The 23,874-nt window shown below is 41.8% G+C and overlaps 1 protein-coding gene across 7 annotated transcripts in view; it reads right to left on the bottom strand.

The window, feature by feature from the left end:
• Window positions 1–1,859: 1,859 nt before the first annotated feature.
• CLTRN (collectrin, amino acid transport regulator) overlaps window positions 1,860–23,874 on the bottom strand; it is a 47,503-nt gene continuing 25,488 nt past the window's right edge. For 3 of the 7 annotated variants that reach the window (XM_024987919.2, NM_001075603.1, XM_059883371.1), the window contains 3 exons: window positions 18,996–19,109; window positions 14,318–14,512; window positions 1,976–2,776 (listed from right to left, as the gene is read on the bottom strand). In XM_024987919.2, the coding sequence (XP_024843687.1) occupies window positions 2,620–2,776; window positions 14,318–14,512; window positions 18,996–19,109 (466 nt within the window). In that variant the 3' untranslated portion in view covers window positions 1,976–2,619. Of the gene's footprint in view, window positions 2,777–14,317; window positions 14,513–18,995; window positions 19,110–23,874 lie in introns of those variants that run through there. The other 4 variants (XM_059883368.1, XM_059883369.1, XR_003033388.2 and 1 more) reach the window with 2 other exon arrangements.

The raw sequence follows: 23,874 nt of genomic DNA, 5'->3' as shown, positions 1-23,874 counted from the left end.
TTCACTATAGTTTTTGCTAAGGACTGGGAGACGAGAGTGACAGCCATATTTCCACTCAATTTACAACACTTTATTTCCACTACATATCACCTCACAATGTGTTCCTTTGTGGGACATTACAGGATCATTATTTTTAAAATGAAAGGTATGGTTTATGATTGACTGCTGTCTAATTACCCTCAATGTTTGTCAAAGCCAGTGCAGGAGACATAAGCTCTATTTTGCTGTTATATTGATGGTCAATTTTACAGCGCATTTGTGCTAGTAAAGAAAACTTCCTCAGCAAGGATATTTAGTGGAACAGACCCTTGCAAGTGGAACAAATCCCCTCAGCTTCATGATAAACAGTGAAGAAAATGATCTAGTGATCAAATTGGTCCATCCCATGCCTTCAAAATAAAAAGGGATAAGGGAAGCGGGTTAGAGACTACTGCTATAACACCAACTGTTGGTGATGGCAGTGGGTGGAGACTGAGCTGCAAATTTTCTCTCAACTCAGTTCAGTTGCTCAGTCGTGTCTGACTCTTTGTGACCCCATGAACTGCAGCATGCCAGGCCTCCCTGTCCATCACCAACTCCTGGAGTCCACCCAAACCCATGTCCATCGAGTCGGTGATGCCATCCAACCATCGCATCCTCTGTCGTCCCCTTCTCCTCCTGCCCTCAATCTTTCCGAGTACATGCATAATAATTATTATTAGAATTTAGAATGATACCTGTCTGGAAGTAAAATCAAGTCTATTAGTATGATTCTTTTAATTGGAGGATAATTGCTTTACAATATTGTGTTAGTTTCTGCCATACATCAACATAAATCAGCCACAGGTATACATATGTCCCCACCCTGTAGAACCTCCTCCCCACCTCCCACCCCATCCCACCCTCTAGGCTGTCACAGAGCACCAGGTTTGAGCTCCCTGCATCATACAGCACATTCTCACTGGCTATCTATTTTACATATGGTAATATATATGTTTCAACATTCCTCTTTCAATTGGTCCCAACCTCTCCTTCCCCCCTACTGTGTCCACAAGTCTGTTTTCTGTGTCTGCATTCTCATTGCTGCCTGCAAATAGGTTCATCAGTACCATCTTTCTAGATTCCATATATATGCATTAATATATGATACTTGTTTTTTTCTTTCTGAGTTACTTCACTCTGTATAATAGGCTCTAGGTTCATCTACCTCATTAGAACTGACTCAAATGCATTCCTTTTGATGGCTGAGTAATATTCCATTGTATATATGTACCACAAGATTTTTATCCATTCATCTGTCGGTGGACATCTAGGTTGCTTCCATGTCCTAGGTATTGTAAATAGGGCTGTAATGAACATTGGGTTACATGTGTCTTTTTCAATTCTGGTTTTCTCAGGGTATATGCCCAGTAGTGGGATTCCTGGGTCATATGGTAGTTTTATTCCTAGTTTTTTAAGGACTCTCCACACTGTTCTCCATAGTGGCTGTATCAATTTACATTCCCATCAACAGTGCAAGAGTGTTCCCCTTTCTCCATACCCTTTCCAGCATTTATTGTTTGTAGACTTTTTGATGATGGCCATTCTGACCAGTGTGAGGTGATACCTTATTGTAGTTTTGATTTGCATTTCTCTGATAATGAGTGATGTTGAGCATCTTTTCATGTGTTTATTAGCCATCTGTATGTCTTCTTTGGAGAACTGTTTGTTTAGGTCTTCTGCCCACTTTTTGATTGGGTTGTTTGTTTTTCTGGTATTGAGTTGTATGAGCTGCTTGTATATTTTAGAGATTAATCCTTTGTCAGTTGTTTCATTTGCTATTATTTTCTCTCATTCTGAGGGTAAAATCAAGTCTAAAAACTACAATCTTCAAGCAGGGATACACACAACAAAAGCAATTTATTTCTAGGACTGGAAAGCAGATTAAACATAACATAAAAATTAAACTTACTATGTTCCACAGTGTGAAAACAAATTACAGACCACAATCAGTCAATCAAAAAGAAATGATAAGTACTTTATTAAGTTAGCATAGACTGTACTTGTACAAACTGCAGAGCTGTCCTATCAGAGACTTGTAGAAAAAATATATAAGCAACTGTTGGTATGATAACAGGATCAAGTTCCACCTTGTATTTCAACACTCCCATTTTTACCCATCCAATTTATAGTAATTATTTGTTATTCTTCCTTATCTAGTCATATACAGAATATGATATTTAAAAGGATCCGTTTTCAACGATTTAGACACCATATTATAGGCATTCTCCACTGGAAGAAGTATTTTTTTCTTAGATCTTCAAAAGTGTGATATATATATGCTGGCCTGACCTTATGACTAGAAATGCTTAAATACTAATATATTTTTAAAATCAATAACTGCAAATGCCACATGACTACACTCATACACTGTGTTGTCAGGGAATTATTTTAGAATATTTTGAATAGTCAGCAGCTTATGATTCCAATAGTCTTCATGGGTATAATTCATTGCCTTTTCATTTCATGCACATTCAAAATTCTTACAAAAGAAGAATGATGAAAACAAAATATATAGTCTTGCCTCGATAAACTGTGATGCTCAGCAGTTGCACAGACACAAGTGTTGAATTTCAGGGTGGGGAGCAAAACAGTAGCCCTTCAGAGAGGGGTGAGCCGCTCATCTTCTGTCACAAAAGCATCATTAATGTGCCCTCCTTTCATGTCCAGGGGATCACAGGGGATGCCATTTTCAATCGTGATCACATTTTCACACTTATCTTCACTGTCTTCCATTTCAGATGGTCCTTTGTTCTTCCTAAATGCACATAAAAAGAATGATTGGGATCTAGATCTAGGAAGAGAAAGCATGGTCTTCTGTTCCAAGACGGAGATCAGGAAAGGGAAGAGAAACCTTAGAATGATTGGAAAAATGGGTGACATTGTGTATTTTCAAATAAATTTCAAGGATCATAAAAAGTTGATGAGGTGTAAAGATGGTATCAAGATCAGAAGTCTGCATGGATTATATATATATGAAAGAATATATATATTTATACAAATGAGTATGCTTGTATATACACATATATTCATATGTACATTCACACACAAATTGCATGAAGGAATGCGAGGGAAATGTATAATCAGATTGAAATGAAATATCAAGAAGCAAACTCATATTACTTTGTAGAAGGATGTAATCATTATAAACTGCAGGTATCATTCCTTGCCTCTACTCATTACAAAATAGTTGTATTCATTTGTAAGTCAGGTTTTTGGAACTCAGAACACATTTTACTAATTACATTACAATTCATAGCTATAATCCCAGGTTATTTCAAAAAATTCAATTTAACAGGATAAATTTTTAAGTTACTCATTCTCAGACCCTTTGAAAACCCTGATATCTCAACCTAAGTGGTAACCAGTCCCTTAATATTTCCCTGGGGTGTGGAAAAATATAGCCTTGAATTCAAAGATTCTTCCTGTCTTTTGTGAAAGGCCAAGACACTGAGCCAACTGTGCTCAACTATCACAAAGGAAGGTGGAGAAGAGAAACGTGAGTGAGTACCTCTAGGCAACCAGAGGGCAGAAGAGTTTCTCTGAGGATTATCATATCATAGGTTGTTGGGGCACCATGGAGGCACGATGTTAGGAATGAGGCTTCCAGACCTGTCAGAGATTCTCTTGTCCCAGAAATTTGTGGAAACTCCAGAGGCAGACCTGAGTGGATCACATGGCTGGGATGGTGGACATTGCCGAGGTGACCAGAATGGACTCCCACCACTATGAAAGTCCCTTAGAACCTTAGTGAGTCTCCAGTGGGTGAGGAAGTGATGAAGATGCCCCAGTGATGACCAAGGTCTATCAGTCCTACATGAGAGTTCATTTTCAAAGTGCTTTAAAGAACATGGTGGAGGAAGGCAGAGAAAAGAGAGAATGAGAGAGCTCTTGTTTACAAAATAATGACAACTATAATTAATGATGCTGGCTACGCTAAACAACAGATTTTCAGTGTAGATCCAACAGCCTTTTATTGGAAGAACATGCCACCCAGGACTTCCATAGCTAGAGAGGAGAAGTCAGTCCCTGCCTTCAGAGTTTCAGAGCACAGACTGACTTTCTTGTTAGTGGCTAATTAGCTGGTGACTCAAAGTTGAAGCCCATGCTCATTTATCATTCTGAAAATTCCAAGGCCCTTAGAACAAAGCCTGGATAACAGCACATCTTTTTACAACATGGTTCACTGGATATTTTTAAGCCCACTCTTAAGGAAAAGATTCCTTTCAAAGTATTACTGCCCATTGACAATGCACCTGGTCACCCAAGAGCTCTGATGGAGATATATAACAAGATTAATGTTGTTCTTATGGCTGTTAACACAGGACCCATTCTGCAGTCTATGGATCAAGGAGTACTTTAGATTTTCAAGTCATATTATTTAAGAAATACACTTCATCAGGCTAGAGCTGCCATAGTGATTGCTCTGGTGGATCTGGGCATAGTCAGTCAAAACATTCTGTGAAGGAGTCACCATTCTAGATTCCATTTAGAACATTCATGATTCATGGGAAGAAGTCCAAATATCAACATTCACAGGAGTTTGGAAGAAGTTGATTCCAATCGTCAGGGATAACTTGGAGGGGTTCAAGGCTTAAGTGGAGGAAGCAGCTGCAGATGTGGTAGAAAAAGCAAGAGAACTAGAACTAAAAGTGGAGCCTGAGAATGTGACTGAATTGTTGCAATCCTGTGAGAAAACTTTAACAGAATAAGAACTTGCTTTTTATGGATGAGCCAAAAAAGTGGTTTCTTGAGATGGAATCTACTCAGTAAAATTGCTGTGAAGATGATGAAATGTCAACCAGGGATTTAAAATATTGCATAAACTTTGATAATACAGCGACAGGGTTTGAAAGGATTAACTCCAATTTTGAAAGCAGTTCTATTGTGGGTAAAATTGTACCAAACAGCATTGCATGTTACAGACAAATGTTTCATGAAAGGAAGAGTCAATCAATGTGGAAAACTTTGCTGTCTTATTTTCAGAAATTGCCACAGCCACCCAGCCTTTAGCCACTACCACCCTGTTCAGTCAGCAGCCATCGACACTAAGGCAAGACCCTTCTCTAATAGAAAGGTTATAATTTGCTGAAGGCTCAGATGATGGTTAGCATTTTTTATCTCCAAAATATTTTTAAATTAAGGTATGCACAGTGATTTTTTAAGACATACTGCTATTGCACAGTTCATAGTCTACAGTAGAATGTAAACATAGCTTTTAAATGTCCTGGGAAACCAAAAACATGTGGATCACTTTATTGAAGTCTACTGAAGCCTGCTACATGTCTGAGGTATGCCTGTACTTTTCTCGTTACCTCTTTTGCCCATTTTCTGTCTGGATTTATGACAAATAGCCACTGGAAGACTCCTAAGACGTACTTTCAGGTGTTTTACTCACAGGTTGCTTTCTTTTATTTTTAAATCCTCTTCCTGAACGATGCAGGAAGAACGGAAGTCACTAACACTCAATTTTATTTTTCAGGAAAAGAATTCATGTTTTTAGCAGAACATCAAATAGGAATGATCCAGAAAGATAAGTTTTATTATACTTAGAGCAATGCACAGGCAGTGAATCAGTTTATTACAGGACATACTGCGAAATGTGACAAAGGGCTGTATTACTGTTAGATAACCTTTGAGCTTCTTATCATGTCCCTCAGCCAGCAAGTTACTGAGTCTGCAGTTTGTGAAGGCCACAATGTCAAGACTCTGAACGACTGGATCTAAAGTCACAAAAGAATAATATGTGCATAATTTGCCATGAACACAGTTCTCATTTTGATACATTTCCATAGCTATTTTGCTCAGAATCTTTTTGATGAGAAATCCTTCTTCTAAAGAAGAGAAACTCGTTCTCATTCATCTACTTCTTCCTTTTTCGTTCTTTCCCATTCTTTTTGATGCCTGGTGGATCATTTTCCCCTTGTGACTGAGAGAGGGCAAGTTTCTTGACATGATCTACAAGTGTCCTGCCCTCTGCAATTTTTCTTCTAATTCCATAAAAAGCATTTTTTAATTGAAGAAACTGGCAAATGAACACTAGCAGTCATTACTTCTAAGACTACCATTGATTGCATTGCCACTTATTTCGGAATGCTCCATCCATTAAGATTTTTGTAATATGGGTTTCATACTTACATACACAAATTTCAGAGTAAAACTTGAATGTTAAAAACCTATTTGTTGTTGTGAATAAGTATTACTCACTCCAAGCCTGATGAAGAGTGATTTAGGGAGAAACTGCATGACCTAGGGCTTTCCTGGTGGCTCAGATGGTAAAGAATTCACCTGCAGTTCGGGAGACCTGGGTTCAATCCCTGGTTTGGGAAGATCTCCTGCAGGAGGGCATGGCAATCCCCTCCAGTATTCTTGCCTGGAGAATCCCCATGGACAGTGGAGCCTGGCAGGCTACAGTCTATGGGCAAAGAACTGGACATGACTGAGTGACTAAGCACAGCACAGCATAGGCATTTTTTATGATAATTTGTAAATATAAATTTGTCACTAGGGTATCATTCCTACTGAACCATCACTTTTGTTTTTTAAAATCCATAAAAAGGGAGGGAAGGATGATTGAACTTTGGAGTTTTTCTTTTTTATTGAGCCCTTTCTGTTCACTTTAGGACAAGAACTATGTCTCTTCCAATGCATAACAGGCACTCAAAACATAGGTATTGAATGAGTGTTGGGTACTGTGAATGGACATGATGTGTTCGATGGTTACAGAATGTCAGTTGCCTTTGCTTTTTGGACAACGTGGAAAGTGATAGGATACCCATGTCTACAGGAGGAGGGGCCAAAGAATTCTAGTTCTCTGGTAGGTGATTTCACCTGGCTGGAGGACCTTCTCGTCACAGGAAATCACGCCCACCCAAAGTGGAACTGATTGTTGATTGCTGATGCGTAGGATGGACAGGGGAGTATCTTCACCCTGAGGAAGTGAAAACACAGCAGCCTGCCCTTACCTAGGTCTCTGGGACTACAACCCACCAACTTCCATTCCCAGCATTGGGGCTGTAATGGCACATTTGGACCTTTGACAGTAGCATGCACAATGGCAAAATAGTTTCAAGTGATTACAGTGAGATCTATGGTGTTGGAATGCTACTTGAATGTTATCAACTCCACCTATTTGAAATTAATAAACCATCAGTGAAGCCTGGCAAAAATCTATACCACTTCTAGTTCCTAAGGTATGAAAATGAGTATTTTCCTCCATCCATTTGAAAAAGTAACTCTTCAAGAAATACAAGAATTAGCACATGTGTGTATTTCCCTCCTCCATTCCTCTTTTTCTTCTTTCCCTCTTTTTTCTCCTTCTTCTGATAGATCCTATTCAAAATCTGCCTTGGGTTACTGTCTGAGTAACTTTGTGTAGAGCATCCATCCATCCATCCATCCAATTGTTTGTTTTATCACCCAGTTACTCTCTAGTCATCTATCCATCCACCCACACATCCATCCATCTATTAGTTTATTATCCAGCCAGCCAGTCATTGATTTGCATTCATTGATATATCCATTTATCTGTCTTTCTCGCTAGCCAACACACTCGTGTCTGTCCATCCAGCTTTAAGCACATTGCTGGAGTGTCTATTCTGTGCTGAATTCAGTTCAACTGTTTTTACAAAATGTCTTTTAATTTGTGTCTGACGCAGTCCATGGGGTCGATGAGGGTCGGACGCAACTGAGCAACTTCACTTTCACGCATTGGAGAAGGAAATGGCAACCCACTCCAGTGTTCTTTCCTGGAGAATCCCAGGGACGGGGAAGCCTGGTGGGCTGCCATCTATGGGGTCGCACAGAGTCGGACACGACTGAGCGACTTCACTTTCACTTTTCACTTTCATGCATTGGAGAAGGAAATGGCAACCCACTGCAGTGTTCTTGCCTGGAGAATCCCAGGGATGGGGGAGCCTGGTGGGCTGCCGTCTATGGGGTCGCACAGAGTCAGACACGACTGAAGTGACTTAGCAGCAGCAGTTCCTCCTGAGAGATTCAGGTTAAAAAAAATGGTGATGGAGCTGGGCAGGAACACAGCATTTTGTTTTTAAAAAATGTATCTTCTCAGTGCATCACATCTGGAGGCACTTGTCATTTTGTGTCATTGGTGGTGATATTCACCAAATTTCTTCCTTTACAAAATACAAATATCTCTGTATAATCAGTACATTGCTCATAGGAGTGCTGCATTGAGACCCTGTGAGTATCCTATTCTCTAATCAACTTCTACTCAGTGATAGTATCCATTGAGAAGCCTCCGCAGAATCAATTACTATTATATGGTGATTTTCTGTTTCTGTTACACCTATCCAGACCACTGAAACTTTCTCCACATCAGCAGAAAGTTGTTTCACTTTCTTATCACTTGTGTATTCACTGAATTAGCACTTTTATTTCCTTCAAGAACTTTTCCCTCACATTCACAACTTGGCTAACTGATTGGTGTAAGAGGCCTAGCTTTCAGCCTGTCTCAGCTTTCAACATGCTTTCCCCACTAAGCTCAATCATTTCTAGCTTTTGATTTAAAGTGAGATATGTGACTCTTTCTTTCACTTGAACACTTAGAAGCCACTGAAAGGTTACTAATTAGCCTGTTTTCAATATTCTTGTCTCAGGAAATAGAAAGGCCTGAGGAGAGGGAGAGAGATGGGTAAAAGCTGGTTGGTGGAGCAGTCAGAACACACAATATTCATCATTAAGTTTGTCTATATGGGCATGGTCTATGGAGCTCACACCCCAAATTCCAACAGTAACATCAAAGATCACTGATCACAGATCACCATAACAAATAAAAAAATAATGAAAATGACTGACACATTGCAAGAATTACCAAATGTGACACAGAGACACAAACAAATGCTGTTGGAAAAATGGTGCTGATAGACTTGCTTGATGCGGGCTGCCATAAAACTTCCATCTGTAAAAAACTCCCATAAAACCTCAATTTGTAAAAAAACATGCAATAACGTGAAGCACAAGAAAAGGAGGTCAGTCTGCTTGTATTGGGTGGCCCACGTGGCGAGGGGGTGTTGAGTTTGCTCAAGATAAACGAGTGGCAGCTAAAACCAGAAAGAGTATTTCTGTCTCCCTTCAAACAAGATAAGGTTGAAAAGCCAAGGCTCAACAACAGCCAGAAAAACAACAAAGGACACACAAATATGATTTCAAAACGGGCCAGAGTTAATGATTGGGGAATTGCAACTGTCATCTAATCAGTGTAGAAGAGCCCTGGGAAACTGCAGCGTTGCTGGAACAATTTTAGTGGGCATTGCAGCATAGTGAGACTGGTGGGCTTTGGCACCAAGGACATCTGGTTTAAACACTAGAACCATTACATTCTAACAATATGTGTGTAGGCAAGTCTCTTTTTATCTGCCATGTGATAGCAAAAACAATACGAATTACTGTCTATTACACAGACGACTGCTTTGTATACATCATCTTATCTAATTCCTACTGTAATACTATGTAGATTTTACTATCATCTGTTTTTGAAAGAAAGAACTGAGACTCAAACATGGAGAGCAACTTGTCTTTCAGAACTCACTGGTGAAAGGAATGGACCTGGAACTTACTTCATCTTCCCACACTTCGCTCAACACACATATTTGATTCCTATTGACTGTGTACATTTAAGGTTAGCAAAGTAAAACAATTATCAGCTCTAACGTTTCTCAGTTCATTTACATTTCTATTTTCAAGACAGTTCACTCACTTGACTGAGACTTATAAGACATGAAGTTTCAGTATGTGAAAACGTTGGCTGAGCCCCAGTCTCTTGCATGAAAAAATTCACACAAAGCCAAATGCACTTTTCTTTACTATTGACCTTATAGGAAGACAAATAAAACCAGAAGGAAATCAAGTGAATTTACTACTGATTCTAGTCAACTGTGACCATTAGCCAGTGTTTAATGTCCTGAGTCCTTGACCTGGCTTTGTTACAACTACAAGATTATCATCTCCTTATAGGCAAGGGCCACCCATGTTATCTCTGTACATCTCTTCCACAATACATTCTAGACTTCCTATCACAGAATGCATGGTCAATAAAGGAATGGAATAAGATATTTTTACCTCTCTGGGCCTTGGCATCTGGAGAAATGGATACAGATCATTGTTTAAAGTCCCTTCCTAAGATAACAACATTACAGCAGTCCATTTATATAAAAGATTCATGAATCAATTCTACTACATACATACAAGTCTGAAACTGCACTGTGTCTGTGACTTTCCTTTTATAGCCCAAAATGCCAGGTTGCATAGAATTAGCACTTTGTAACTGCTTTTTGATGGTGATGCTTCTTTACACTGATACAGCATTCCCCAGTGTCTAAAGCACTTGTGTGTACTCTCTTAATTTTGTCTTCCCATCAGCATAACTATTGAAGAAAATACTATCCTCATTTTCTGTATGTGACTGCATCAAGGCACTCAGCCAATAAATGCTAGGGCCTAAGACTGGGACCCAAAACCAAGAGTATCGATCCAGTGTTTTTTCAACTAAAACACACATCACATCATCAACTTCATCATCATTCCCATTATCACATCATTCCCACCATTAAAGCCATCACCATCATCACCACCATCCCCCATCACTGTCACCACCATCATCATCGCCATTATCATAAAGCTGACCAAAGAGCTAAAATACCCACTTCCAGCCTGGGGCTAGACACAGATCTAGTACAGATGTCATTGTCAAGTATATGCAGTTTGTCTTAGTTGCCTTTCCACCTACCCAACTTCCTAATCGTTCTCTAGAAGAAAAAAATCACTTTTCTAACTCTTTTCCTTCCACAAACCTCTTATTTCACAAACTGCTATTCTCAACTAGATGGTAATAGAGAAAGGAAGCAATCTCCTCAAATTTACTTCCCGAAGAGGCAGCAGTTGTGATGACATGCTGAAACCTGCTGGTTCAGGCTTGCAAGAGGAGACTGTTAAATATTCAGAAATTTCACAGTGGATAGGAAATCAGCAAATGCTACGAATCAGGGTATTGTTTTTTTTTTAGAGAGAAGGCTGATTAGCCAGTTCACCACTATTACAGTAAACAGCTGACCTAACAAGGCCTCTTGCTTTTTAAAATAGGTGTTTGTTAACTAATAAAATCTCAAGCAATAGGCCAATGAATTGGAGAAGCTTCTGCACTACTGTGGCAATATCTGGATGGAAAAGTGATCTTTTCCAGCATTCTTTAATCACAGAAATGGGTTAAGCTCATCTTGGATCATAATTACTATTTATTTAGTACATATTATACTTGACACACATTTCTCTCACCCAATCTTCACGGAAGCCCTGTGAGACCTTACCTCCCTTGTACAGATGGAGAAATCTGATGATGCAACAAACCTCGCTCAGCTAACAGGTATAGCTAGTATTTGAGTTCACCTAGTTTGGGCCACAGTGACTGCACACTTTCCACCCAGAGGTTCTGAACAATCAGTGGAATGCTGTTATTGACACGGCCAACAGAAGAGTTAAAGCGTCACCTGAGAATTTTCCCAAAGGTAACTTAAAAGGTGCACATGTCTTAGATGACACTGGCACTCTTCTCTGTAGAAGTAGAAGGGTGATTCAGATGACCCTGTGGTCCCTCCTGATCCTCTAGGTTTAAGGTGTTCTATCACACAAACTATGTTCATTACTATCTAACCTGTCGATTGCATTCTTGAACAAATCTGTGTCTTCCTCAACACTAAAGGCTTTTGAGGGCAACTTCTATCTTTTCGACAAACAAACTTTCATCACAAAGATCAGAGTTCCTCCCACTTCAAACTGTACCCTCTCCCCACTTTTGAAGCAATACTTGTCCCAAGAGAAACCCAGTAAAATTTTTCCATATCAAGTGGAAAACCTAACAAATCAATTTTTCTTCAGAAGGTTATCATGACTGTCCTGTCTCTATTTGCTAATTATTGATGCTCTCCAGGTTGACACAGGAGATTTCTCCATCTGTTTTCCTGGTTTGAACATGAACTAAATTTGTGAAGGCAAGCTTGTAGCAACAGGGTCACTTCTCCCAAGCAACAGATTATGATGCTACACGCCCAATTATTATATTACTGGAGAGTTTGCTCAGAAGGAAGATAGCTGATCCCAGTACAAATGAACTGAAAGACCAGCAAAGCATGATAATAAAACAACACTAAGAGCTAACACTTACTCAGCACTTGCTGTGTGCCAGGCACATCTTCAAGAATGCTACTCTAATAACTTTTGATTCCAACAAATTAATTCTTTCTAACACACCTCACTGTCCCTCGAGCAAAGTTATCTATGCACAGATAGTAAAGAAACATTTAACCAACTTGACTCCAGCACCACAAACCATGTTCTCTTCAGCTTGGCTTCCCTGACTCATTGCCTGTGCTTCTTGATAGCCATAAAGTTAATGCATTATATCCAAGAGCAGAGTCTAGCCAATAAATATTTTGAATCCAAGTAGTCCATCTCCAAAGCCCATTCTTCCACCAGCTATAGCATAGCATACTAGTGAGGAAATTGGAAAACAAGTGGATGAAGTCAATTCATGAAGGTTACAACTGCTAGAAAGCACGGAATCCTAGCATTTCCGGATTAATATAAAACTTAAAGCTATTAAACACAGGCATGCAAATATCGCAACAGAATTTTTCTAATATTCTAGAAAGCAAAAGAAAACAAATTAATAATTTGGATCAAGTCTCTCAGCATTACATGTCATGCCAAGAGCAAGAAAATCAAGCAATTACAACTTGATCTTAATCCTAAGTTTAATTCAGGGACTAGACATAGATCACATTCATTCCATAGCATTTCACTGACCATTTGTGAAAAACAATTGCAAAGCTGCAAATTTAAAATGATTACCTTCTGCTAATAACCAGCGTGAACCATATGGAAAGTGGAAAATCTCAGCAGAAACATTTACTCGAACACAAACTTGGCCAAACACAACCTGCATGTCCCATGTGGGCAGCAACACTTTTGAAAACCAATGTGTGTCCCTGTGATGCCCACTTCACAGAATTCCTCTTCCTTGGTGTCAGAAGGGAAGGTTTAGAAGCATCAAAGTAGAGCTGAGGACTCTCTCCACTTGCCCTCTGAATCAGAGGTGCTTGTAAACAAGATTATTTTCTCCTTTCATTGTGAAAGCTTTGTTTCCTCCCTACCTTAGTAACTCTTTCACTACTCTGAAATTCTCTCTGGAAGTAATATCAATAAATTAGTGAACAAAGCTTGCATGTGCCCCAGAATTCAGCTAAATGAACTCCATGAGTGGTAATCGAAATGTAAGTAGTTAAATTGGAAGCCCTCAAAAAAGTGAACTAGCTGGATATCATTAAAACATATCTCTTTCAATTGTACATCAACTAAGTTTCAATTAAAACAATGCATCTCCTTCAGAGAATGAACTTTAGTGGCTCCGTGTAGAGCAAAGGAACCTACATGTTCAACAAGTGTTCCAGGTGATCCTGATACAGGGAGATGATTCAAAGGCCCCTGTGAAGAAGACGGGTCTATATAAAATCACACGGCTCGAGGGAAGAGCGTCCGAAGGGAGGGAATGTAAAGACATCACAAAGTATCTGGTACAAGATGGTGGCTATAGGTACTGGAAGAGGCAGGCCAGGGAGGGTAGGAGAACAACGGTGGAAGAACTAGTATTTGGAGGGGGTGAAAACCAAAGTTTCACTCTGCCTATCAGAGAAGCCTGTAAGCTCTGTATATCCAGTGTAAAAAATCAGTACCCAGATGTCAAAAACAACTCTAGATATGGAATGGAGAAGGCAATGGCATCCCACTCCAGTACTCTTGCCTGGAGAATCCCAGGGACGAGGGAGCCTGGTGGACTGCAGTCCATGGGGTTGCAAAGAGTCGGACACGACTGAGCGACTTCACTTTCACTTTTCACTTTCCTGCATTGGAGAAGGAAATGGCAACCCACTCCAGTACTCTTGCCTGGAGAATCCCAGGGACGGGGGAGCCTGGTGGGCTGCCGTCTATGGGGTTGCACAGAGTTGGACCTGACTGAAGCGACTTAGCAGCAGCAGCAGCAGATATGAAACATTTACATGGTGTAGAAAAGAAAGATGGCAATAGAAGTAGTCATAGTTAAGTAAGGGACTCTGGACTCCAAAAAGTGTCCAAAAACAAAAGCATAAGTGATATTTTGAAAATTGCCCACTTTTTCAGTTTTTAATATAAGGGATTCACTTCAGGTAGGGGAAAATCATCTTATTTTTCCAAGTCATGAGGAAACAGGAAAATGCTCTTCTACTGTCTCCCTTTATACATATCTTACCTTCTATGTTGCCGGATTCCTGAAATAATCAATAGCATGGTTGCCACAAGGACGATGCAGAATATCACACCAAATATAATAATCCAGATGGGCACAGATGGGTCAGTAGGTGGTGCAAGAGTGGAAGGAATTCTTAAAAATTCCAGAGTCTGGTCATTCAAAAAGAAGGCATTGTTGATCCGGTTTCTATTCATTCTAAAATACAAGGATGATTAAAAACAAACAAGAGAGAAAAAACATTAGAAATCAAAGGTAGAGCCCTGTGTCCCCGGGATTACCACCCTCTCTGTAAACAGAGCATCTCCCCAGCAGAAGCCTCTAGGTCGAACAGTCTGATGAGGGCAATCATGCTGTGGTTTTCTGCTACAGAGGTGCTTGTCTATGCACTACTGCCCTCCATTGCCATGAATATTCTAGAAATCATGTGAAGTCCTGAGTTTTGAGCTCTGACCACCACATTTTATTTCCTGAGAGGTAGCATCTAGATTAAAATGAGGGAACTCTCTTTAGGTGGCTTACATAAACACCAACAGCCTGAAAACACAAACTAATATGTAAAAAGTGGGTGATAAACATAAGAATAAAAGGAAATCAGGAGCAGAAAGAAAACATGAAGCCAGGAGGAGCTGTGAATCCATCCGTTTGATCTTTTTTATTTTTTTCCATTCAATTCAACAAACAATTGCTGAAAACTTACTAAGTACCAGATCCTCTGCTAGGTGCTAGAGATACAAACGGTTAAAAAAATAAAAAAATACCCCAGTAGCTTCCAGTCTAGAACAACAGCCCACCAGTCCCTCCACAATCACAGTGCGTACAAAAAGTTCTATGAAAGAGGTACAAATGGGCACAGTGGGAATACAGCAGAGGTGTCAGCATAGTCAGTAGTCAGAGCTGGTTTCCTAGGAAGACAAGTTTTGAGCTGTGCTTTGAGGGACAAGTAGGAATACTGCAGACCCAAAGTACTCACTTCAGACCTGTAGTCCGCACAGGAACTGGAGACCCGGTATACAGTATGATTTGTTTCATCAACTGCAAGTAGTTCCATATGACTAAAGTAAATGGTGCTTTAGGAGCAAAAGTTTAGAAAAACACGAAGGTAAATGTGTTACGCTCCCTGGGGAAAATCTGCATTTTGGGTGGTGGTAGCAGTCAGGGAGGGGTTGGTAGCAAAAACTTATTTGATCCAAACTAAATTTCTAGCTGGAATTTGCAAATTAGGTCGATTTCTTGGAGATACTGTATGGTCTTTTCTGAATTTACACTAGACAAGCTGATTCCAACAACCTCTAGAGCAGAACTGAAAACCAGAATATGTGAACCTTAGGTGATGTCAAATTTTGTAGGAGCTGCATTAAAAAAATAGTAATAGGCAAAACTGACTTTAATATAATATATATTTGCCCAATATATCCAAGAAAATATCCTTTCAACATGTAATCAATAGTAAGTTGGTTCACATTTTATTCTGGGCACAGTCCTTGAAACTTGGTGTGTACTTGACAGAGCATATCTAATCTTGGATTAGATACATTTCGAGGTCTTGAGAGCCATGTGTGGCTGCTGAGTTCTGTACTGGACAGTGCACATCTTGAACCCGAGAGTAATAGCTTCAGAATCTCTGCAAACCAGTACCAGGGTGTCAGGAAAGACCACCCTCAGCAAATGAAAATCTACAGGGTGGCATGATTACTCATGTGAAGGAGAATCTTAGCCAGGTAATCTGCAGCACAGGACAATTTCAATGCAATTTTTATCAAACGATGGAACGATTTCTTTTTTTGTAACCTAGTTTTGATAACACAAAACTTTCCACAACATGACGAGCCCCCCTACCAACAGATAATGGTAAAATGAAAAGTTGCCTGCATTCTCATTCTCTCTACTTTCTTGCTTAGCAGTCAGGCTGATCAGAAGTTTTAGTTCAATACAAACTATATCTCCATCTACCACTGAAATCCCCAATAGGCATCAATCAACATGGATACTTTCTAGTCAAAATTGGCATTGAAAAAGGCCAGGTCCTCAGAACAGACCAAAAGCAGATATCTTGGAACTGATCTTTCACCCCTCACCTAATTCAAGAGGTGTGGATACTCTAGTAGAGTAGGGGAAAAACAAATCACTGGATGCGAAGGCAGTGTGCCTGCGTTCAAGTCGTCACTCTATTTTTCTCACATGGTGACCTGGGAAAATCAATTAATTTCCCTGAGCCTCAATTTTCTGATTTATAAAGCAGGGATAGTAATAATTAGTCAGAAATGACTGGTGTTGATACTAAAAGCCAAAGATGCATCAGAATATGCCTCGTGAACCTGAAAATATTAAGCAAAGCACTAGGTGGAACTAGTATCATTTTGCCCAATGACATAGATTCTTCAGCCTTGAAATTCCTATTAGCGGCCTTCTAGTTACCATCTCCTTTCTTTTCACTGTGTCCTGCCCTCCTGGTATTGTTTCCTTTAATTTCATACACTCCCAATGAACCCTATCCATACCCTGACATCAGTTCCCACTCTACTGGCCATCATGCACTAAACAGTCCTTCCTCCTGGGGCCTTTGAAACGGACATTTTGTTGTGAACATATTCATCTCCATCCTCCACCTTCAGCCTAAGCACTCCTCCTCCTCACAATAACTGAAGCCTAGTTTAACCACAGTGCCCCCATTTTCCTTGTAGTCCTCCCTGATCACAGGGCTTGAATAAAATCCCTTTTCTCACAAAATACAGGATTCCTAATTTTTACTCCCTAAGTAGTGGCTCTCAGCAGTATTCTTAGTGGCAAAAGTGTAGAAATAATTTAATTCAAACTTCTTCTTAAACCATTTTCCACTGGTACAGAGCTGCAATGCCTTCACTTCAGCAAGGGAAACAGATGGTTGTTCATACAAAAACATTTGGCATTCGAATATACACTGACTACCTTAAATGCTAACGTTTTACAAAGAGCAAATGAGTTCTTTCACTAGATATAATGAGGAAAATGTGCATTTCAATAACCTGTAAATCCCTTTGTAAGGAGAGTGAACTTTGTTTCAATCTTTCTTTCTCAGGATCAAGATTATATTGGGAACTCATTCTTTAGCTGAGCCACAAGGGAAGCCCAAAGTCTTTGATAGTATTTATTTTTCATTTATATGAGAGTCAAGATTTTACCCTTCTTTCCCTAAAAAGTACTTTTTAAAGCTAAGGACTGTACATTAATTCAAGAAGGTAAATCCTTAGAAACCCAAGAAATGTGTATATCTTTCTTGATTTCTAAATCAACTTGCCCAACACCAATCATGTGTGGGATCTGAAGTTTTGACACACATAAATTGCACACTAATTGAAATAAAAACTGCATCCTCTCCTTCCGTGCAGAAAGAAATATATTTCACTTTTGATGGTTTATTCTAATCCCAAGGAGAGGAGGAAGGGAACTGTCAGAAAAAAATGGGTAAAACTTCAAATGGGTGAAAAATATGACTGAGTGTCTGGCCAGTCTACCCGTCTGAACAATTTCCACCTTTTACTGTCTTTGAATTATTTTTCAGATTTGTAAGTTTGAGAAAAGTAATATAATGTAAATGATTCTTGTCCACAGAAAATCAGGTGAATTGTGTCTGGTGGAGCACTGCCAACAGATAGACTGGCATATCTTTTAGCAAATAAACACCACAAATCTTCAATGCCTATATTTGCATGCTGCCTTGAAGTCGCCATTAAAATGGTTTTAACATCTTACTAGTTTCCTCATTAACTTATAAGATAATAAAATCTTTGATGAAAGTGAAAGTCGCTCGGTGGTGTCGACTCTGTGACACCATGGAGATAGTCCATGGAATTTTCCAGGCCAGAATACTGGAATGGGTAGCCATTGCCTTCTTCAAGGGATCTTCCCAACCCAGGGATCAAACCCAGGTCTCCCACATTGCAGGTGGATTCTTTACCACCTGAGCCACCAGGAAAGCCCAAATTGTTTGATAGCATTTATTTTTCATTTATTTATATAAGAGTCAAGAGTTTACCTTTTTTTACCCCAAAAAGTATGCTTTAAGGTAAGGAATGTACATTAACTCAAGAAGGTAAGTCCTTAGAAACCCAAGAAATGTGAATATTTTTCTTGACTTCTAAATAAAAGTCAAAAGTATGACTTGCCCCTCAAAACATTTTGCATTTAATCTACTCAACAACTCCCAGAGCAGAGTACCATAATTATTTCTGTTTTATAGATGGTAAGAGGAAAGCAAAAAGAGGGGAAGTAACTTGTCTGTATTCTAATAGCTACCAGAGGCAAAAGGACTATTCAAAACCCGAGCATTCAGGCTCAAGAATGCATGTGATGAACCGTCACTCAATAGCACCTTACAGGGCGTTCTTGCCAAAAGAAGACAGAATGAAACTTTCTTAGCTAATGTTTAAAGCAGAGCTTCTCAACCACAGCACGGCTGACACTTGGGGTTGAACAGTCCTTTGCTGGCAAGTGCTGTCCTGGGCACTGGAAGATGTTAACTGGCACCTCGAACCTCTGCCCACTCCATGCTGGTGGCCTCTGGCCCACCACAGCAAAATCACTGACACCTTAATAAACAAATCATTGTGAAGCAGAGAGAGAAGTCTCCAAAATCTATGAAAACAGCTGAATTAACCAACACGTTGATTTACCAGGAGAAGGCATACTTAGCAGTGATTACCTGATGGCTGACTGTACCTCAACAGCAGGAAGGGTGTGATTTCTTGAAGGATCAGTAACTACAAACCAGAACGACACCCGCTGGGTTACATTGCAAAGCAGGACGTGGGAAATTCTGCAGATGATGAGAAGAAAAAATATATAAGCAAAAAATACCAAATTGCACTGTAATTCCACTTCGGTGTCATGACCATCTTAAGAGGTATCTTAGCTATGAATTAACTAACTCATTTCTACTATTATGAAGACATGTCTCAATTAACAATAAAATAATATAGGAAATTTCCTTTATTTCAAAATCATAGGCTTGGGGATCATTCTTAAATAAGAAATTTACCAAGAGTAAAACAAACCCCAAAACCAAAAGGAATGACTCAGTGGAAGGCGGCAGGAATTACAGCCTCCATCAGCTGTTAGCTGACAGCATCCATTTCCTCGACACTTGGCCTGGCCTCCCTAATACTGAAGTCTTTTCTGTTTCCTCATCAAGATCTTTCTAGTGTCCTCCTCATTCAGCCTTCCAGCTCTCAGAACCAGACAAATCTGTTGATCCACTACTTGCTGCCTCTGTTGGCCACTGTCTCTGCCCTTCTCTTACCCCAGTACTGAGGTCGGCCAAATAACACATTTTTGGACAGAGGGGCTCTAATGTTTGCAAGAGGCTTTGAACACTGTTTTTGTACGTATCAGCTTCCAAGTGTAAACTGGAAATGTGCCTCACTCTACCCTGTATACCTGGATCATTTCTTCTTTCACAAGAAAGAAATGGCATTAGTGTTTGGAGACAATATATGAATGCATGAAATCCATGAAGGTAGAAAATTACAGGAGAGTCCACACTAAACCAACATTGTCAGAAAATTACAGGAGAGTCCACACTAAACCAACCAAGTTCTTAAGAATTTTCTCCAGTTCTTAAGAATAAAATTTCCCAAAGTGACATTAGCAACCGTTCTAGAAGAAACACACAGCCTCTATGGATACAAGGAAATTCACTCTTTTCCCTTAAAGGAGCATTCAAGTGCATTGTGTTCTTTTTTACATACTGAAAGAGAATGCCCTTCTGTCAATTTTCCGTAGTTTTCAAGATCTGGTACAGATTATGTATTTGTTGCTAAACTTGGTCTCTGTTCAACAGTGCCGAACAGAAACAAGAGAGAGTTTTGGGTGAAGTATAAAAGAGTAGCTTTTACTGCTTTGCCAGGCAGAGGGGGCCACAGAGGGCTAATGCCCTAAAGATTATGTGACCCACTCTGGAGGGGGTAGTGAAGACTTTTATAGTGTTCAAGGAGCAGGGCATGATGACCTCGTGACAGTTCTTGGATTGGTGGCATCAAGGTGAAGTTTCAAGCATCATTAGTTTTCAATTTCAACCTGTCTAGGATCTACATCCTTGTAGTCAGCAGTTTTCTTCAAATGGAGGGAGTTGTGCTCTTGCCAACTCAATCATTCAGTCATGTCTGATTCTGGGATCCCATGGAATGCACCCCACCAGGCTCCTCTGTCCATGGGATTTCACAGGCAAGAATACTGGAGTGGTTTGCCATTTCCTTCTACAGGGGACCTTCCCTATGTAGGGATAGAACCTGAATTTCCTGCATCTCCTACACTGGCAGGCAGAGATTTTTTTTTTTTTTTTTACCACTGAGAGACCTAGGAAGCCTTGAGGGGTGGGGGGTCACCCTCCTATAAAAACAACTTACGAATGTGTTTCAGGCCTTTATCTGTATCTTTCAGGAACTGGGAGTCAAGTGATTTTGCTATGTAGCCGAATTACAGTCTAAACTGTTACCAGTTCCCTAGCCCAAAAGCTATTCTTTGTTTCTGTATCTTCACATTGCCCAATCATCATCTTTTCAGTCACTGTTTTACTTCGAAAGACAAGAATACAAAAACTTGTACACTGTTTCATTTTTGTCCCTTCAAATATAAAGCACAAGGATTTCAGGCACTCCTAGGCTGATCTGCCCAGAGCCAAGATCCAGAGCCTGCAGCGGAAGCTTGGAGGAACCACTCTGCTCAGAGGGCAGGGGCAGCCTCTGAGGTCCTGCGTCCGGGGGCACAGTCCTAGTGTGCGCAGGACCCTGAGCCCTGAGGTGCCAACGCCACACACGCCAGCCTGTAGCCCGATGCCAAGGGTTGCCTGAGCATCTTGTGCTTCACGTGTGCTGACCGCGGACTCCTAGAAGCCAAGGCAGCTCGAAGATCCGACGCCGCCGCCCGGCCAGCATGGGCAGCTTCCTGAGCAGGTACCTGGGCAGGTGGCTGGGCACAGACAAGGCCGTGCAGTCCGGGTTCCCACGGCCCTGGGCCGCCGGCGTCCCGCTGGGCCGGGGCCGAGGCCAAGTCCTGTTGGTCCGCCATGCGCTCCGGGGCCGTGGCAGGCGGGTCCAGGGCGACTCGCCCGCCTTGTACCGTAGCCCAACCCGCAGGGCCTTGGTGTCCCAGGCCTGGAGGAGCTTTCCCAGCTGGCTGCTCCTCCACCACTTCATGGGGCTGCGCTTTTCCCGCCATCGCAAGACTTCCAGGAAGACTCGCCCATGGAAACGCCGCCACCCCCGCAGCAGACGGAGCCTGGTGACCATCCAGATCACCCTCCCTGAGCGCACGGGCAGCGTCTACACGAGTCTGCCCAGCCCGGAGCAACAGGACGTCTGTGCCAATGAGACTGGACTGAGGCCCCTCACTCAATGCCAGAACGGAGAAAGGAGCTTAGATGAGCCTCACTTGTTTGACTGTTCTGAGACCAAGAAGAGGCAGAGCCCGGAGCCCAGGCTGTCGGCCTTCCAGCCCGTGTGTAGGAACGGAGTGGTCCCTGCCTTTGTGCCTAAGCCGGGGCCTCTGAGAACCAGCTCCTGCTACGGGTGCAACAGCGTCTGAGAACCAGACTTCTGGCCCTGCCTGAGCCTTCCCTGTCTGCAGCCTACCTTGCTCCAAGCCCAGCACCCTCCACGCCCCTACTCCCCCCATCCGCCACCCCCAACCCCCAGGGCAGAGTCACAGAGCTTCCCTGCAGAGATGGGAGCAGACCAGCACTCTGTCCTGGGCCTCCTGCAGCCTGATGTGCCCCCTCGTGTCCAGAGAGCCAGGGCCTGGACACCACCTCCCCATGAAACTCCCACCCACAGTTCTTTTTCCCCAGCTGAGCCCTGCCCGACCCCTGCCTGAGTCACATATACAGCCAAGCCACCTCCCTCCACCCCAGCCAGCGCATCAGCCCAGCCCCCGAGCCACCCCTCCACCCTGCAGAGCCCACACTGAGGGGGCACCGCTAATTCCCAAGCCTTCACTCCTTGCTGCCTTTTCCCCCAAGACGACCCTTCTCAGGAAGGTGAGCTTTTCCCTCGATAGCCTTTATAGAGGTTGAAGGTTGTTCTTCTTTTACATAATAAAAATAGTTTCATTATTACTATGAGGATTGTCATTGTCTTCCTTTCAAAGATTCAAATATTAGGATTTTATCCACAGTATTTTTTCTCCACCTTGGCTTAGTTGGGCCAGACAATTCTCTGTGGGATGCAGACTTTGGCATCATAGGGTTTTAACAGAAACCCTGGTATCTCCCCTCTGGGTATTCCTGGTGGCTCAGTTGGTAAAGAATCTGCCTGCAATGAGGGAGACCTGGGTTCGATTCTTGGGTTTGAAACATTCGCTGGAGAAAGGAACAGCTACCCACTCCAGTATTCTGGCCTGGAGAATTTCATGGACAGAGGAGCCTGGCAGGCTACAGTCCATGCGGTCGCAAGGAGTCGGACACGACTGAGTGACTTTCACTCACTCTCTGGTACCTCTCCTCTAGGTGACAGCACATAACCTACTTTGAAAATCAAACCTGTCTCCAGTCACTGCCAGATATTGCCATGGGGAGGAGGGGTGGGGGATGGTGCAGAATGACACTGGTGGAGAATCACTGACGGACAGTGACCTCTGCTGGCAGGAACTGTCAAGCCTGGTCTCCCAACACGTGCCATTTTTAAAAACAGAGCTGAAGAAAATGAAATGGTGTGTGCTGGACAATAACATATCCCCCAACTTGTAAGTACTTGGGGTGCGAATGACTCATGTATTGGGCCTTATTAACAGGAGACCCCGGTTCGATTCCTGGGTTGGGAAGATTCCTAGGAGAAGGGATGGGCTACCCACTCCAGTATTCCTGGGCTTCTCTGGTTGCTTAGACGGTAAAGCATCCACCTGCAATGCAGGGGACCTGGGTTCAATCCCTGAATTGGCAAGATCCCCTGGAGGAAGGCATGGCAACCCATTCCAGATTTCTTGCCTGGAGAATCCCATGGACAGAGGAGGCTGGCAGGCTACAATCCACGGGGTCCTAGAGAATTGGACATGACTGAGCAACTTTCACTCACTCTCTGGTACCTCTCCTCTAGGTGACAGCACATAACCTACTTTGAAAATCAAACCTGTCTCCAGTCACTGCCAGATATTGCCCATGGGGTGGGGGAATGGGGCAGAATGACACTGGTGGAGAATCACTGAGGGACAGTGACCTCTGCTGGCAGAAAGAGTCAAGCCTGGTCTCCCAACACATGCCATTTTCAAAGACACAGAGCTGAAGAAAATGAAATGGTGTGTGCTGGCCAATAAAATATCCCGAATTTGTAGAATGCTTGGGATGCCAATGACTCATGTTTGGGGCCTTATTAACAGGAGACCCCGGTTCGATTCCTGGGTAGGGAAGATCCCCAGGAGAAGGCATAGCAACCCAATCTAGATTTCTTGCCTAGAGAATACCCATGGACAGAGGAGCCTGGTGGGTGACAGTCCATGCAGTGGCAAAGAGTCAGACACGACTAAGCACACAGCACATAACAATCAGACAATGTAATTTTTAAAAACGAGCTACTCATTTATCATCTTCAGGT

This window comes from Bos taurus, chromosome X (genome assembly GCF_002263795.3).
Source record: "Bos taurus isolate L1 Dominette 01449 registration number 42190680 breed Hereford chromosome X, ARS-UCD2.0, whole genome shotgun sequence".
Lineage (NCBI taxonomy): Eukaryota > Metazoa > Chordata > Mammalia > Artiodactyla > Bovidae > Bos > Bos taurus.
Note: the sequence above shows the minus strand (reverse complement) of the source record. Positions and strands in the feature narration are given on the sequence as shown.